Raw genomic sequence first — 16,701 nt, forward strand, 5'->3', positions numbered from 1 at the left:
ACTTACTCAAAATGTGGTTCCCAGACCTCAGACATTTATCAAGGATGAATGTTAAACAAGAAAGAAAAGGCTCATCTATTACAATTCTTATTTCAGCTTTGACATCTTGAAACTATCCCATGAGATTCTGGTAAAAACTAGAGAACTTACGGGACCAGATTTCTAGGCTGAAATGTTTAATCTATGCCAAGTATGTAGATGCTTGATCTAAATATTTTAAAATGTAAAGAATATGAGCACATGCAGTAAATAGGTTTTAATAACTCAGACAGTCACCTTGTACAAACCCCACATGCCTTAAATAACAGAATCAAAAAAGGAATGAAACAGGTCCTGTATTTAGGGTATTACTTATTTCTACTGTTGCTATGCTAAAAGACCCCTACACATTTTTAAAGTTTTCCTTTCTTTAAAAAGAAGTAACATCTAAAATTAAAAAAACAAACAAATAATTGCATCTTACTTAATTAAAAAAGCTTAAAAGTTCTTTTTTTGAGATAGTCTCATTATGTAGCCAAAGTTGGCATCAAACTTGTAATCCTCCTGCCTCAGCCTCCCAAGTGCTGAGATTACAGGCGTGAACCACCATGCCTAGCTTTAAAAGCTTTTTACAAGCTTCCTTGATAAAAAGTTGGAAGTCATCTACTTGCCAGAGAAAGCAGGCAGAAAATGCTACTCAAACAAAATCATAATTACGATTACTGACATTTGGATATTATGTCTAACAGGATGATTAAGAGTATGTGTTAAGAATAGCTAAAAATTCTCAAGAATTTCTTTCTGTTACCAACTTCTGCATATAATACATGGTATGTGAAAATATTAAAGCACTGAGTACCTTGAAGCAGCTGCTGCACATTTTCATTTCCCATCTGCAAGGCAGTGAAGCCCTGAAGGGAGATAATGTTAGGATCACACCCATAGCTCAGTAGTAGACGGCAGGTTTGCAGGTGACCACAATGTGCAGCTCTGTGCAGAGATGTCTGGCCAAGATTATCCAAAGCATTAACCTTAACAATGCAGAAAAGGGTGAAATTAGCCTGTAGTACATGATTTTAAAAAACTGGATGCAATCATGTATTTAACACTTGCTACCAATCTAAAAGTCTTAATTATTGTTTTAGGAAACCAACTGTCTAGGGCCAAAACAAGTATTTTTTGCTCAATTTGAGAACAAATTCATCATTTCATCAAGGCAGATGTCAAAAGGGAAAGCCAATTTTGGGTTAAAAATGCGAGATGTTGAGTAACAGTTGTGTACAGCCTTAAAGCATTTACAGATTCACCTTATTTAGAACTAGACATTATCTAAGAAAGTTGAATCCACGCATTTTACAGGATCTCTGAGGTCCAGAAATGTGGAGGTCAACCCTAACATAGGTAACAGTCAGGAGCAAAACCAGAGATAAATTAACATTAAAATGCGCTCTTCTTTTTTTTTTTTTTGGCAGTGCTGGGATCAAACCCAGGGCTTTGTGCATGTGAGCCTGAGCACTCTACCACTGAGCTACATCCATCCCCAGTTCCTAAAATACTTAATTCTACTGGCTTAATTGGATACCTCATTATCATGTAAAATATAATCTTTAGAAACATAAGAGTATACCCACACAATGGAATACATTTCAGTAATACAATGGAAAAACTGTTGATATGATGAATCTCCAAAATATTAACTCAGTGGAAAAAGTCCTACACAAGAGTACATATTGTTATGATTCCATGTATATGAAGGCCTAGAACAGGCAAATCTAACCTATGCCAGAAAAAATAAAAATGGCTGCTACTTCTAGAGGTGGATTGCTGGGGATTGAACAAAGGGCTTTGTACATGGTAGGCAAGCACTGACCACCGAACATTACCAGCCCATGTTCTCTCTTACTTTTTGCAGTAATGGGGTTTGAACTCAGAGCTTTGTATTTGCTCTGCCATTTGAACCACACCCTCAGCTCTTTTTGTTTTTTGAATATGGTCTCACTGTTTATGTGCAGGCCAGGTTGGATTGGAATGCTCCTATTTACACTTCCCGTGTAGGTAGGATGACAGGCACACAATACCACGCCCAGGTTTTATTGGTTGAGATGGGGTCTCATGAACTTTTGGCCTTGAACCACAATCTTCTGCCTCCCAATTAATTAATATTATAGGCGTGAGCCACAGCTCCCAGTTTAGCCCATGTCCTTTAACTTGATAGTTTTGGTTACACTAATGGATGCATTTGTCAAAATTCAGCAAACGTACATTTAAAATTTGTGCTTTTCACTGCAGGGAAATTCTGTATCTAAGCAAAAACTATAAACAAATGCTGAAATCTTTTTAATGGCCATGTGGAAGTATTTAGGGGTAAGTGTACAATAATCTGCAAATTACCCTAAAATATGTCAAAATATAAGATATTGATGGGCATGTAATAAATCATAGTAAAATGTCAGCAACACAATATTTTCTGTAAAATTCTTTCAATTTGGCTTATATCTGAAATTCTTCACAAGAACAACAACCACCTCTAAGACTCTATTTTATCATCATTTCTGCCTCCTCATCATGGAACTAATTCTCCAAAACAGAACTGAGAAATTAAGTTCCTTAGTAATCAATCCATGCCTACTAATATGTTCTGAGATACTGGCCAATTCATATTCATGGAATCAGAAAATGTTAGAAGAGAAATATAGAAACACCTTTTCAATGAACATAAAACTAGAATATGAATAGCTACTCTCCATGCTTACAGAATCTGAAATCTTAAATACTCAGGGCAATTAAACTATTTCACATACCTAAATTCATGTTAGCATGAAAAACATCACTTGAAAACTTCATTTGGGTACCACTTTGTGTTAAGATTAGGGTGACCAACTTGTCCTGGTTTGCTTAGGACTTTCTCAGAATCACCACTGAAGTACTGGGTTTTTGGAAGTCACCAAGTCCTGGCTAAAACTGAGTGGTTGGTCACCCTAATGAAGACTGAGTTTCACAACTCAAATTTAATATGCATCAAGATATTTTTCAAGTAACATACCACATGTATGAAAAAAGCAACCAACGAGAAGTTACAGAACAGAGAGACAAATGAGATATACCAAGCAGTCAAGCAGAAATAAACTTTATTTTATTCAATAATTTACAATAGGAAAGATCAAGATTATACATTATTGAGAACTTCCCGAAATCAAAGAGAGATTAGGACATTGAGAAGTAACAGAAAAAGAAACTGGAAAATTCTAAGTGGTTCTGTGAGTGAGTAGAAACTCAAGGATGGACATATAAGAAAATTACTCTGCAAAACCCAGTTGGGAAAGGGGCTCAGGGCCACTCAAGGGAAAAGGGATCTCTATTTTTTTGTTTTCATCTAGAGCAGATTCTGTCTTTCTGTTGCATACTGAACTTCTATTAAAGATTTTGTTTGGAGAAGGCAAGGATCTGTGGCAACAACTGAAAACTACTGAATTAGGTAACTGCCACCTGTGCTATGTATACCTTTTACTGGGCAGCATGTTTTTAAAGTTCCTGGATAAGACATAATGATATCTAGCCTTAATGGAAGCACCATTATCCAATGAATAAAATGCTTTGTACACAAACGGCAACTAAAGAACATTAATCAACTTGGGTAGATAAAATTGTTTTTAGTTAAATTATGTAAAACATTTATTTCTTTTTATTCAAATTCTTTGGCTTAGTTACAAAAATAACAAGAGTTTGTACAAAGACTGTCACTGTGATAAATAATAGGAATTATCATGGTAACCAAGGAATAGAAGATACAGGTGAGAAAAGACAACTAGAAAAAATTGGTTAGAATTAGTATGTCTCTAGTTGGGAATATTCTGGATTGGGTAATGTTAAAGAACGTCCTTAAGGATAACTATGACCAGTGGGGTGTGGCTAAAAGGAACAAGGTGTAGGAGTAATGTATATGTAAATGAATGCATAAACTTTCTGACAAAAAAACATAGAAGTCTTCTGCAAGGCTGTTCCTAAGTGTAGATTAAGAGACTCAAATAGTAATACTTGTGATAGTTTAAGGAGTCAGGTATTTCATCTGCTAAACAGAAACTAACTCATTGGATTACCAAAATTGAAGTATACCTTTGCTTCATGTTTCACCACTACTTCAACAACATCATTGTGAGCTTTCTCAGATGCCACGTGTAGAGGAGTCAAGAATCTTAAAGAGAAAAAGCCAGCCAATGAGTGAATTTTCCACAAATCAAAATGTCATTAATAATTAATTATTAAAAATATACTTACTCTTTAGTCTTTTCATTGATGTTTGCTCCTTTTCTTAGCAACAGTTCACATATTTGCTTTCTTTTGGGATATGGAGATGCAGCAGCACAATGCTAAATAATTTAAATTGCAGCATTAATCAAGGACTATACATAACTATTTTTATTTAAGAACACTTGTGATTCCACTCATGACTAATCAAGAAGTTAGTTTCTTCATTTTTGACCTCACTTTGCTCTCAAGAGACTTTCTAGATTGACAGAATGTGTAAACACCACCAAATTCTAATGAGACTGAGAATTCTATGTACTGAATGATATCTGTTATTAGATATTCTGATCAAACTTTGTTCTTTATTGTTGATAAAAGCCCTTTGGGTTGGGGACATGGCTCAAGTGATAAGAGTATGTCTAATGAGCATTAGGCTCTGAGTTCAAACCCCAGTATTTCAAAAGAAGGAAAGAAAAGTCCCTATTGATGTGATGACTGAGTATGACCAATCCCCCTTTCAAAACTGTTCCTACACAGCATCGTGTTTATGTAACATCCAAAAGGTTAAGAAAACACCCAAAGGTTGGGGTTTCTTTTTCTTTTTAATGTAGTGGATCAAACCCAGGGCCTCATGCACATTAGGCGCTCTATCACTGAGCTATATATACATCCTCAGCCCCAGCCTGAGGTTTCTGCTCTTAATTCTGCTTGCTTAATAGCACTGACGGAATAGCTGATAAGCTGAGTAGTATTTCTCTCTCTCTTAACCAGTTGTTGCAGCAGAAAAAGGACCTTGGATTACCTGTTAAGCACAATCAGTGTTAGAAAATGATATACTCTGGAGTTTGGGGGAGTAGCACCTCTGAATATCAAGGAAGAAAAAAAGACAGAAGGTAGGGCTTTGCCAGTTATAAGCCTAGTAAGTATCTTATGGTGAAGGCCTCTACCTTTTTACAACCTCAAAATCCAGGTCATCAGGGACAATGGATACTCAGCTATGTCTGGATGGATGACTAAATCAATGTATTTATGTTAAAATTGAAATCTGAGAATCCATGGAATAAACGTTCTGGCTAATTTTTAAGCAATGTTGTTCTACATCAAAACATATAGTATGTATGAAATCTGTTCTGTGATGGTAATGTTATAAATAATAAACTTTATCAGATCCTCACAACTTGGCTGCAGGTTCATTTTCTTGATATTGCAGTCACCCAAAATCATCCCTTCACTCTCAATAAAATCAAGCCTGGCTGGTAAACATAGCTCCTGGGTAATAATCCTAAGACATGGATCAGGAAAGTAGACAAATGGAAGTAGCAAGAATTCTTTATCAGACCCACCTCAAAGCACACCGTGTCCTGAAGCAGTGCCAACAATCTTTGGAAACAGAAAAGAAAGTGCTTCTGCACCTGACTACCCCTGAATACTTAACTTCCAGTATGTTTTAAGCTTAATAACCTTAAAAGTTGTTTAATAGCAGGATATTAGAAGAAACATGGAGTAGAAAGTTCCCCTTTATCTGTGTTTTTGTTTGCCTTTTACCTGTGGTCAACTGTGATCTAATAATATTACAAAGAAATTCCAGAAATAAATAATCTGTAAATTCTACACTGTGCATATATCTGGGAAGAGTGATGTAATCTTGTGCCATCTTGCTTAGACTGAAACATTTTCAGCTACTATATTCAGGCTATGGATGTTACATGCTTGTTAGTCACTCAGTAGCCACCTTAGTTATTGTCAGATCAACTGTTGGGGTACTGCCAGTGTTAAGTGTTCAAGTAAATCTTATTTTCTTAATAATGGTCTTAAACAGCAACAACAGTGTTGTTAGGAATTTTGATATGACAAAAAGAAGCTGCAAAGTGCATCCTTAAAGTGAAAAGTCTTGATTTGATAAAGGAATAAGAAGTACCAGATGCTAAGGTTACTAAGACACAGTTAAGTTACTGCGGTTAATCTCTTACTGTGCCTCATTAAAAAATGTAACTGCATCACAGGTATGTACATGTAGGTTCAGTACTATCTGTGCTTTCAGGCATCCATTGGGGGGTCTCAGAAAATGTCCCCTTACACCTAGTTTTTCAAACTAGAAATTTTCCCATGATGTTTCTAAGTCTTTCCAAGTTTCTCTGTACCATTTTAATGCTGTTGTGGTTTTAACTTTGTACTAGTGTATTTTTATCAGTCTGTAGCTTTTTTTTTTTTAACTTGAATGTTTTTAAAAAATTGAGTAGCAAAAAGATCCAAAATGTTTATAGATAGGTTTCTATATAAATTTCGGTTTAGTACTCTGTTTTTCCTTGGACTTCAGTACTCACATCTACTTTGTTAGACCACCACAGACGTTTTTTCTTATTTTTGGTTGTTTGAGACAGGGTCTTGTTCTGTAGTCCAATCTGGCCTACAAGCTCGCCCTGAACTTTTGATTCTTCTGCCTCAGCCTCCCAAATGCTGGGATTACAGGTATATGCCATCATGCCTGGCTTACAAAAGAGTTGTTATTATCTCTATCAGGGAAGTAATTCTAAGATACTTTATTCAAACTTTAAACAAGATTAAAAAAAAATGCAATACTAGAAAGAAATATAACAAATTTTTTAATCTAGATGGTGGTACTAGTTTTCTTTTTCATTATTTTCAGTGGGTTTCAAATTTTTCTAGTATAAGCATTTATAATTTTTATAACTATCTTAAATAGCAAATGATATGTAACATCCATGATAATAGACAAGGTTGCATATAACACATACCAGTATATGAGTAAAATTTTCTTCTGGATGGATTCTCAAACTAATAATAGCATTGCCTTTTGAAAAGTGAGGTTATTTTTCTGTACTGTTTGAATTTTTTAATTTCTCTATATGTGAGCCTTACTTTCATTTTTTAAAATTATAGATTTTTTAAAACAGTGCCACTACTAAAATAGGACACAATGATTAACTTGGCATGTTCTTGGTTACTGTATTTTAAAAAAATCTGAAACATTACCAGTGCTGTTTCATGTGTTTGAGGATGTTTGAAATTCACCATTTCCAGAGACAGATGTTTTTTGATTCGTGTAACATCAGCTTCCCGTGCAGCTTGCAGCAATGAGTGTCCTTTAAATTCATCTAAATGAAGAAGCATTTAAATCTACATGAGAATTACCAAATTAATGGGGCTTACCTCATAAAAGAGACTTGGTATTTTTTCTTGGAATTATTTTCAAATAATTTTTCAAAACAGGTAGATTGAGACTCTATTTTCCACATATAATCCCTGAAAATAGACACACTGATACTCCAATTCCCTCAGGTAAGGCTCAATTCATTCCCAAGCATATAAAGATTTAGACCATGACAGATTCCTGCTTTGTTTTAATTCATAATCAGTCTAGAGTACTGCAATATAAACCCAAATCAGAATGTTCTGAGAGTTTTCCAATGCACAGAACTTTTCTCAGTAAAGAAATAAAACAAAGGGCGCTCATAATCCCTACATGAACACATGGGTAGCAGATGATTTCGCTCATACCTATCAAGTAATTGTGGAGAAGTCGGCTATTGCCAAATGCCACCCACAATGAATAAATGAAAGAGGGCATTTTTCCCCAAGTTTCTCTTTTATACTCAGACTTAAGAAACCATCCAGCATCTGTTTCTCTTTCAGAATAATCCATGTCCCAATTCAAGTTGTCTATTTATATATAGTAATACTGTATCTGAATTAGATAGTTATTTCTCTCTACATCTACTTTAGCTATAGACAGAAAACCATGGAACTTGGCCCAAGTATTAAAGAATATTAAATGTTAAGAGCCAGAACTATATTTACAAGATGGCAATCTTACAAGTAACACTTTAAACCACAGTGGATTAGCTGGAAAGTCATATAAAAGATAGGAAAGTAAGAGTAATACATTGACTTCAAAAAACTAATATATTTTCTTTCTACAGCATCTAAAGTACAAGCTTCCAAGTTATTAAATATGCTAAATAATAATAGATTACCTATGGTTAAGGCAAATAGTCTATTATTAAACATTACCAAAAATAAACAATAAAAAAATGTTCAGTTTACTGATATATCTTAGCTGAACATTCCTAATTTTTATACTCACATGATAATCTTTCTTTTAATTGTGGTGTAGGAGCCAAGTCTATAGCGCTTTTATTGTGACAATTCAGCAGTGTTGGGTCTGCGCCATAACTCAGGAGAAGAGAACACACTTCCACTCTGTTCTTAGATGCTGCCTCATGAAGAGGAGTGAACTGCCACAAGTCCATTGCATTTACACAGGCACCATGCTACAGAGGAAAAAGTGTGTATAATGAGACTTCGTAAGAATTTAGAGTTATTTTTACTGTGTAATTTAACATCATGTATGCTTAAAGAGGTTATGTCTCCAAGGTTCACTTTTTAAGTAAGAGTACTTTTTCCCAATGGAAAAGCAGTAGCTAATTGTTAGACCTGCTCTCAAGGGACTGTTTACCTGTTAATGTTAGGAACAATTAAGAATGAGGTTTTAGATTTAACCTGCACCTTTTCCAATTTTTTTTTATTTTTTGGAGGTATAGTTTACATACAGTGAAAGGCACAACACTTAAGTGTATAGTTTAGCGAATTTTCTCAGATGTACATATTTGTGAAACCATCACCCAAGTCAAGATATAGGACACTTTCATTATCACAAAATGTTTTCTCAAGCTCCTTTTATAGGCAATTTTGGTCTCTTTCTGACTTCTATAACCATATTAACATGTTCTTGAAACTCATAAAGATGAAATACAATATATATTTTTGTGTTTAACTTCTCTCACAGGTATATTTTTGCGATACATTCATGTTGTATCAAGTTTGAATACATTGCTGAGGAATATTTCATTGCATAGACATATTGCAATTTACTTATCTATCACCCTGTTACTGGAAGGTTAGACTGTTTATAAGTTTTTTTTTTCCCCTTTTACTTTTTTAGGGGCTGGGAATCAAACCCAGGGCCTTGTACATGTTAGGCAAGCACTCTACCACGCAGCTATACCACCAATCCTGCTTCTAGTTTTTAAATATTCTAAGTTGTTATGAACACTCCTATTCAAGTCTTTTTTGGACGTTAGTATGGTATGGATATATTTAACTATTAGAAACTAACAAACCGTTGTTCTAAAGTGGCCATTATCATTTTACACTGCTATCAGTAATGCTTGAGTTCCAGTTGCTCCTCTGTATCCTTGATAACACTTTATATTGTCAGACTTTTTAATTTTAGTCATTTTCAAGTATTGGAGTTGGATAGACCCTAGAAATTATACCAGATAAACTCTCTACTAAACACAAAATCCCTTCCATGGTATTCCTGACAGTAGGCAAACCAACTACTTGCTCTTTTAGTACTTCTTTTTCTTTTGTGGTATTGGGGTTTGAACTCAGGTCTTGTACTTGCTAGGTAGTTGTGCTAGCACTAGAGCTACATTCCAGTCCCCCATTTTTTAAAGTACTTGTAATGATGGGGGGAATTCTTGTCTAACATGGCTTTTTTACAGTTATAAGATAACTACTGTTGTTATGGTTTTTTATTTATTTTTTTGAACTCAGGGCCTCATGAGCAAGTACTCTATCACTTGAGCCATACGTCTAGCTCTTTTGCTTTCGAGATATAGTCTGATTAACTGTGCATGGGCTGACCTGACCTCACCATTCTCCTTTCTCCACTTCCTGAGCCACTGAGATTACAGATGTGGACCACCATACCTGGTCAGGAAGTTACTTTCTATAGTTAAGTTATAATTTTGCTTCATTTGTTATCTTTGGTACAAAAGATATCAATACTCTTCTTTGCTTTTTTTAATTTCCAGTACAGGGGATTGAATTTGAGGCCTCACATGTGCTAGGCAAGTGCTCTATCATTTGAGTCACAACCCCAGTCCTTCTTTGCGGTATTTGAAAGCAATTCTTGGGTTTGGGGATGTAGCTCAGTGGTACAGTGCTTCTCTAGCCTATGTGAGGTACAGGATTTGACCCCTAGCAGTGTAAAAAGAAAAAACAAAACAAAACAACAACAAAAAAAAAGAGTAACTCTTTTTTCTTTTCCAGTCTAACCACCTAAAAGTTCCTTCACTCTCCTTCATATCAGATCATTTCTAGACTTATCATCCTGGTGGCTCTCAACTAAATATACTTTAGCCAAAGAAATTAATCTGAAAAGAATACCAAAACTCTGAAATAACAATGTATTACTCACATGGTTTGAGTATGCTGCGTACAGTGTATTCCATTATTACATTTGCTCTTAACACTACACTACTTTGCTCTAGTGTCATAAAATTATGACAGCTTTTTAAGTAGTCATATCACAACTTATTCTGAATTAGAATAAGTTGCAGCTTAAAAGCTCTATAATTTTTTTTAAAAGCATGAAGTAAACACCAAAGTTTATTCTGCCCTCACATCTTGATCTTTTGCTCCTATTTTTGTGAACTTTTCAAAAGTCTCCTCATTGGTCCCTACTGAATAACATTTTACTTCTCCAACCCAAACTTGCTCAAATATTAGTTAATCCTTCCCAGCTTCATGTTAATTTGCAAATTTTATATGTAGCCCTACTAATTCTTTATCAAGTCAACAATAAAAATGTGGATCATAATAAAGGCAAAGGTGAACCTTCTGGCAGCTCACTGCATTTCCTTCTAAGCAAAGAAATAGCAGTCAACACTTGCTATAGTTGTTTAATTACGAATTTGATAGAATCTCCCCCCCTCATAATAGCCTACTCCATCTATTTGCTTTCTTATACTTAGAAGCTATTAGAAAGTTGAGAGAATTCCTTGCTATTCTCTGTCTGTTAGAGTCATATTTTTTATTTGACCCAGGGATGTCTTGGTATCTTCCATGCTTAGGCACAGTGCCCTGGTCATGGAATGTAATCACTGCATGTGCTGCTACATGACAGCTTCTGCTAGCTGGACTCTTTAGCAGAGGTTGCCAACTTGGTGTTGCCCGGGATATCTGCATATATTCACAATCTCTAGCTATTGGCTTTTTCCCGACATTCCTGAACATTGCTATTCTGGTAACTGTCTGTACACCCTCACTTCAGCTAATATTCTAAATGTGTCCACTTCTCAGTTTTGCATTCTTATTTATTTGCAGTGGGTCTTGCACATGCTGGGCAGCACTATGCCACTGATCTTTACCTCTAGCCCTTGCATTCTTGTTTAGTATAACACCAGATCTTAGGAAAATACCACTCAGCTATCTGCAAGTCCCGTGCAATATGTCTGATGTTGTACTCTTTGCCACATTTAGCATTTCAAATGTTCTGTTGAATTCAAGACTCAGTTTTACAAGAAGCAAAACCATTTTGCTACATATGCATGTTATTACAGCTACATTATAAATTTGAAAGGGCTTATATGGTACAGGGAATATCTCATCATTATTAAAAAGTTGTTTCTGGGAAAGAACATATTCCATGGTGGCACGTGCCTAAAAGAAAGCATAGAAGTATCGGGAACAAGTGTCCTCTTTCCCTTCTCATGACCGCTGCTGAGTGAGGAAAAGAAAAGGTGGAGGGTAAGAGAAGGCTCAAGAATGTGGGCAAAAATATATGTAAAGAGTAGGGGACAGAAAGAAATGGGCATGGATCCACTCTCCATATTATATTATTCTTAGATCTACTCTCAAGGATAATGTATTTCTCTTTTTCTACCACCCAACAGGGGTCAGAATAAGTTTCTTGCTAGTCTTGGAGACCTATTAAACAATATCAGCCCCGCATATCAGAAGAAATGAAGCTTACCAAGTGAGCCTGCTTTAACCTAAAGTACAAGTTGGCAAATCTTGCAAATAACCTGTGGTCACTAAGAATTGCTTTCTGATCTTTGGCTACATATTATAGAACCACTTAAGCTGCTAGTCATTTATGACCATGTTACTTGTATTAAAATTGTATGATATTTTAAAAATCCAAAGGCAGCCAAATACTGACATCAATCCCCTATATTTTATGATTATATATTCCTTCTCTTCCTACCAAGAACTTAGACCACATACAATACATTTTAAGTAATTTTATATAATTATAAAAAATAATCAGAGAGAACTAACCTTGACCAGAAGTTCAGTTACTTCATAATGACCATATGAACAGGCATTGTGTAATGGCACCAGGTCACTATAATGAGGGGGGGATAAAACCTGTTGTTATTATAGAATCCCTAGGCTGAGGGAAATTTACAAATTATAATTTAATTTTAATTAATTTAAATTTACATTTTGCTTTGACTAGCAAATGGCTTATGTGACTTTCTAATGAAAATGTGCAAAAGTCCTAACAAATTCCAACTCCCAAGCCTCTTTCAAATCCATCCTCCTTTTCCCCCCATGCTACTGCCACTGACTTTGTTTGGCTTATATTATTTCTCCCCTGTGTTACTGAAATAGCCCCCAAGCTATTTTTCTAAAAAGTTTATCTGATGATATCTAATGTGGTTACTCCTTGTTTTAACATCTTCATAGTTCTTCCTCTCTTTTAAGAGATAGGGTCTCGTTATGTAGCTAGGCTGGCCTGGAACTCACAATCCTCCAGTCTCTACTTCCTTAGTGCTGGAATTACAGGAGTTTGCATATTTTAGATTGGGTTGCCAAATCCTCTAATCCCTGGTTTTCACCTACTTCTCCAAACCAAACTTTCATGTGTCCCCTATGTGAATCACCTGCTTCAGCCAAAGTGGTCTAGTCAGTATTCCTTAAATGTGTTGCGTGAACTTTAGCACCCTCACTTTTACCAGTTCATTTGTACAGTGATATTCCCTAAAATCTTTGACTTGAATTGAGACCTGCCTTTAAGGACCAGGTCAAGGTACATCCCCTCTTTCCTAACCGCTCCATCAATCACTGATAGTGATCGTTTTCTCCTGGAACTCCTGTAATACTGTCCCTCACTATTTACCACCTGGCACTACTTGGTAGAGACTTCTTTGATTTATGATTTATCTTTTGTGCTCCATAAGGTGTAGTATATGAGTGGAACGCTGAAAGTGTTATACTTCCCCGTTCCTCAGAGCAACCTGTTTATCATAAAAACTCAGTAAATGTTAATGCTGTTTGGTTAAAATGTAAGAAAAAAAAATTTTTTTATAAGGTTACAAGGTACATTATAAGGATGAGAATCTTAAGAGGCCTTCGTCTTTGTTTAGTGCTTACCCTTTATCTTTAGCATGGACATCAGCTCCATGCTGCAGTAACAGCTGCACAATCTTTACTCTGTTGTATCCTGCTGCCAAATGCAGTGGAGTTGACTGAAATATTAATCAAATAAATTAATGAAATTCACACAATGGCTGAATAAAATGAGTGACAAGAAAAAAGCCCAAATCTAAAAACAGAAAATCTAATTATAATTTCATGTTTAATAACTAGTTATCAATTTGATTTTATGTTTTAACACATATTGAAGGCACAGTATAAAAGTTTAAGTTCACTATTATACACAAGAAACAAATAAATGTTCACTATCATTGTTTTACTAAGTTTAAGAATTAACCTGAATTACTACTCAAAAACATCAGTACTTGATTCAAATATTTTAATTTATGATAAGATAAATACAGATTCCTATTACCAAAAGATGAACACAAACTTAAGAAGTACCTTTCTGCCATCACTTGCATGGCAGTTGACATTTAATGGTGTGAGCAGAGCCATCATTTTTTCCTCATTGCCACTCCTAGAACACAAAAAAATGTATTAACAATTTGTGATTTTTACCAGATCCTACCTGGAAACATGTATTGCGACCATTAAGACAAAATCATTCCTTTTTAGAAAGTAAAGCATGCTTATTTTAGGGTTGGGGGCATGGCTCAAGTGATGGAGAGCCAGCCTAGCAATCACAAGGTCTCGAGTTCAAACCCCAGTATCAGCTGGGCAACAGTGGCTCACCATAAACCCTCGCTTCTTAGGAGGCTGACAATGGGAAGATTGGGGTTTGAAGTCAGCCAAGGTGAATAGTCAAGAGATATCTCAACCAACAGCTGACGCACTGGTAGAAGCCTGTTATCCTAAGCTATGTAGGAGGCTAAGACTGTGAGGAATGCAGTTCTAGGCCAGCCTGGGCAAAAAAGTTTGTGAGACCTCATTTCAACGGAAAAAAAGCTGTCATCCCAGCTATGGTGGGAAGTCTAAAACAGGAGGATTAGTGTTCAGGCCAAACAAAAAAGCAAGGAGACCTTATCTCCAAAGTAACCAGAACAAAAAGGGCTGGAGGTGTAGCTCAAGTGGTAAAGTGCTTGACTCATATGTGTGAAGCCCTAAGTTCAAACCCCAGTACCAAGAGGGAAAAACATACGCTTATGGTAAAAAAAATAAATAAATAATAATTTTTCTTTGATGGCACTGGGGTTTGAGCTCAGGGCCTCACGCTTGCTAGGCAGGTATTCCTGCCACTTGAGCCATTCCACTAGCCCCTCCCACCCAAATTTTAATCGTGGTTTTCATGGTAGGTATTTATGACATTAGAACATACCTGGCACTTTCCAGGAGTTCATCTTTCTTATAATCACCTGTGAATTAAGAATAAAATGAGAAGTTAAAAAAAAAAAAACAAACAAAAAAACCCCCCAAAAAACCAGTTTTAAGCAAAAAGATGTCCACTAAACTGTATTTAAAGTAGACAAACTTCTAAGAAATGGAAAGTGGTTGATCAACAGAATACCATGAAGTTTTAAAATACTTATAGAAAGAATATGGAAATACCTTTGTTACGAAAGTGAGTGATTCAATGTTACATAATGAAGCCTGACTACAACTATATAAAAATTATATGAATGGCAAAAGGAAAACTTGAAGGAAACATACCAAAATACTGACAGAGTTTATCTTTGGTAGTAGATTATTGGTGAGTTTTTTCTTTTACTTTTTCACAATTTCATTCAATACCAAAATAAGGGATGGGGGTTGTAGCTCTGTGGCAGAGCACTTGCCCAGTATGCATGAAGCCCTGGGTTCAAAATTCCCAGCACCAAAATAAATAAATCTAAACAACAATAACAAACCAATAATCCCCTCCCCCCCACAGAGAAACCCTAATATACCAAAATTGCAAAAATGACAAAAGAATCTATGGCATCACTAATTGAACATAATCATTAACATCTTGAACCCATAGTTATAAAACTAAGATTATTTTTATTTCTTTAAATATATACAAATATCAAAAGGATTACACAACTTTTTATGCTGATAGCCTTTATATTTACAAAGAAATAACAAGCAAAACTATAAAATTTATATTAAAATAGGAATTTGCTGAAATAACATTGATAATTACTGCCTACAATGTGAATTCTATGCTGATTGCAAAATATAAAAGTATGGAATAACACAATAGTGAAAGAGGAAATGAACATGGAATTGATAGTCTTGAAAACAGCTCACAATTCCAAGTCTTTACAGACTAATCTAAATTTTCTTAGCAATGCCAGAAGAAATACTGCAAAGTATAACCATAAAAACTCACGGGAGACCCCTCAGGTTTTTGCCATTCAGACTTCACATGAGTCATTATAATATAGAGCTAAGAATCCAATAAATAACATGGCAAAACTGCTTGAGTGAAAAGAACACTGACAAGGGAAAAAAAAAATATATGAAGGAGATACAGCTCAAAAAACTTGCTAGTATTAACTAGAGTCTTAATAGAGGTTCCAAGGACATGAATGTTATAGCACAGCCATCTTCATGACAACACTGAAATGTGACCAGAATCCTGTTTTGAAGACATTAGCACAAGAGAATTAGTGCTTTCTAAAAAGGATTCCATCAATGATTAAAATACACACACACACACAAATGAAAGTGTATAAAGAGGTAGATGTTAGTTATATGAAAAACTTAGGGATATTTAAAAAATATGCGGTATCAACACTCTGCCAGTGATAAAGTGACAATGACAAATTTAAACATAAATTTAAACGAAAAAAAAAAAGCTTTACCTTTTTTAGACGAAAATCAAATGTCAACTGTCTAGATATAGACAACAATAGCAACTGAACTGACACTATGTAAAAACTCTAGATGAGGTTATTAACCACAGGAGGCTGGCTATCTACCTAGCAAGCTTATTCTTTATATTCTTCCTGTCCGTAATAACCAAAGAGGATACAGAGGATACAGAAACTTACCTGTCAGCACTGCTTTGGCAGATGGGTCTGCTAAATCCAATGCTGTCCTTCCATCTGTATTTCGGATGGTTGGCTCAGCTCCATGCTGTAAGAGCACTGCAAAATAACAACACTAATTTTCAAAATGGTAAACAAGACAACTTGATTTTGGTAAGTCATTTTCTTAAAAGTTCTTGTTCAGAAGTCTCAAAGTTGCTTAAAGACTTTTCATATCCTAATAATATATAAATATTACATTTTAAGTTTAAGAATATATAAAATAGCTACTGTACTATCACACACCGGTCTCAAAAAACATATATGTGTGTAT

At 35.2% G+C, this 16,701-nt stretch overlaps 1 protein-coding gene across 3 annotated transcripts in view; it reads right to left on the reverse strand.

Annotated features, from left to right (window-relative positions):
• Tnks2 (tankyrase 2) overlaps nucleotides 1–16,701 on the reverse strand; it is a 61,828-nt gene that overhangs the window by 30,459 nt on the left and 14,668 nt on the right. For 2 of the 3 annotated variants that reach the window (XM_020169994.2, XM_020169993.2), the window contains exons 3-12: nucleotides 16,392–16,487; nucleotides 14,735–14,771; nucleotides 13,861–13,936; nucleotides 13,414–13,508; nucleotides 12,316–12,382; nucleotides 8,330–8,516; nucleotides 7,219–7,340; nucleotides 4,255–4,346; nucleotides 4,093–4,171; nucleotides 839–1,010 (exon numbers count right to left, since the gene is read on the reverse strand). In XM_020169994.2, coding sequence (XP_020025583.1) covers nucleotides 839–1,010; nucleotides 4,093–4,171; nucleotides 4,255–4,346; nucleotides 7,219–7,340; nucleotides 8,330–8,516; nucleotides 12,316–12,382; nucleotides 13,414–13,508; nucleotides 13,861–13,936; nucleotides 14,735–14,771; nucleotides 16,392–16,487 — 1,023 coding nt within the window. The remainder of the gene's footprint in view (nucleotides 1–838; nucleotides 1,011–4,092; nucleotides 4,172–4,254; nucleotides 4,347–7,218; nucleotides 7,341–8,329; nucleotides 8,517–12,315; nucleotides 12,383–13,413; nucleotides 13,509–13,860; nucleotides 13,937–14,734; nucleotides 14,772–16,391; nucleotides 16,488–16,701) is intronic. The other variant, XM_074078782.1, reaches the window with a different exon arrangement.

The sequence above is a fragment of the Castor canadensis genome, chromosome 7, assembly GCF_047511655.1.
Source record: "Castor canadensis chromosome 7, mCasCan1.hap1v2, whole genome shotgun sequence".
Taxonomy (NCBI): Eukaryota; Metazoa; Chordata; class Mammalia; order Rodentia; family Castoridae; genus Castor; species Castor canadensis.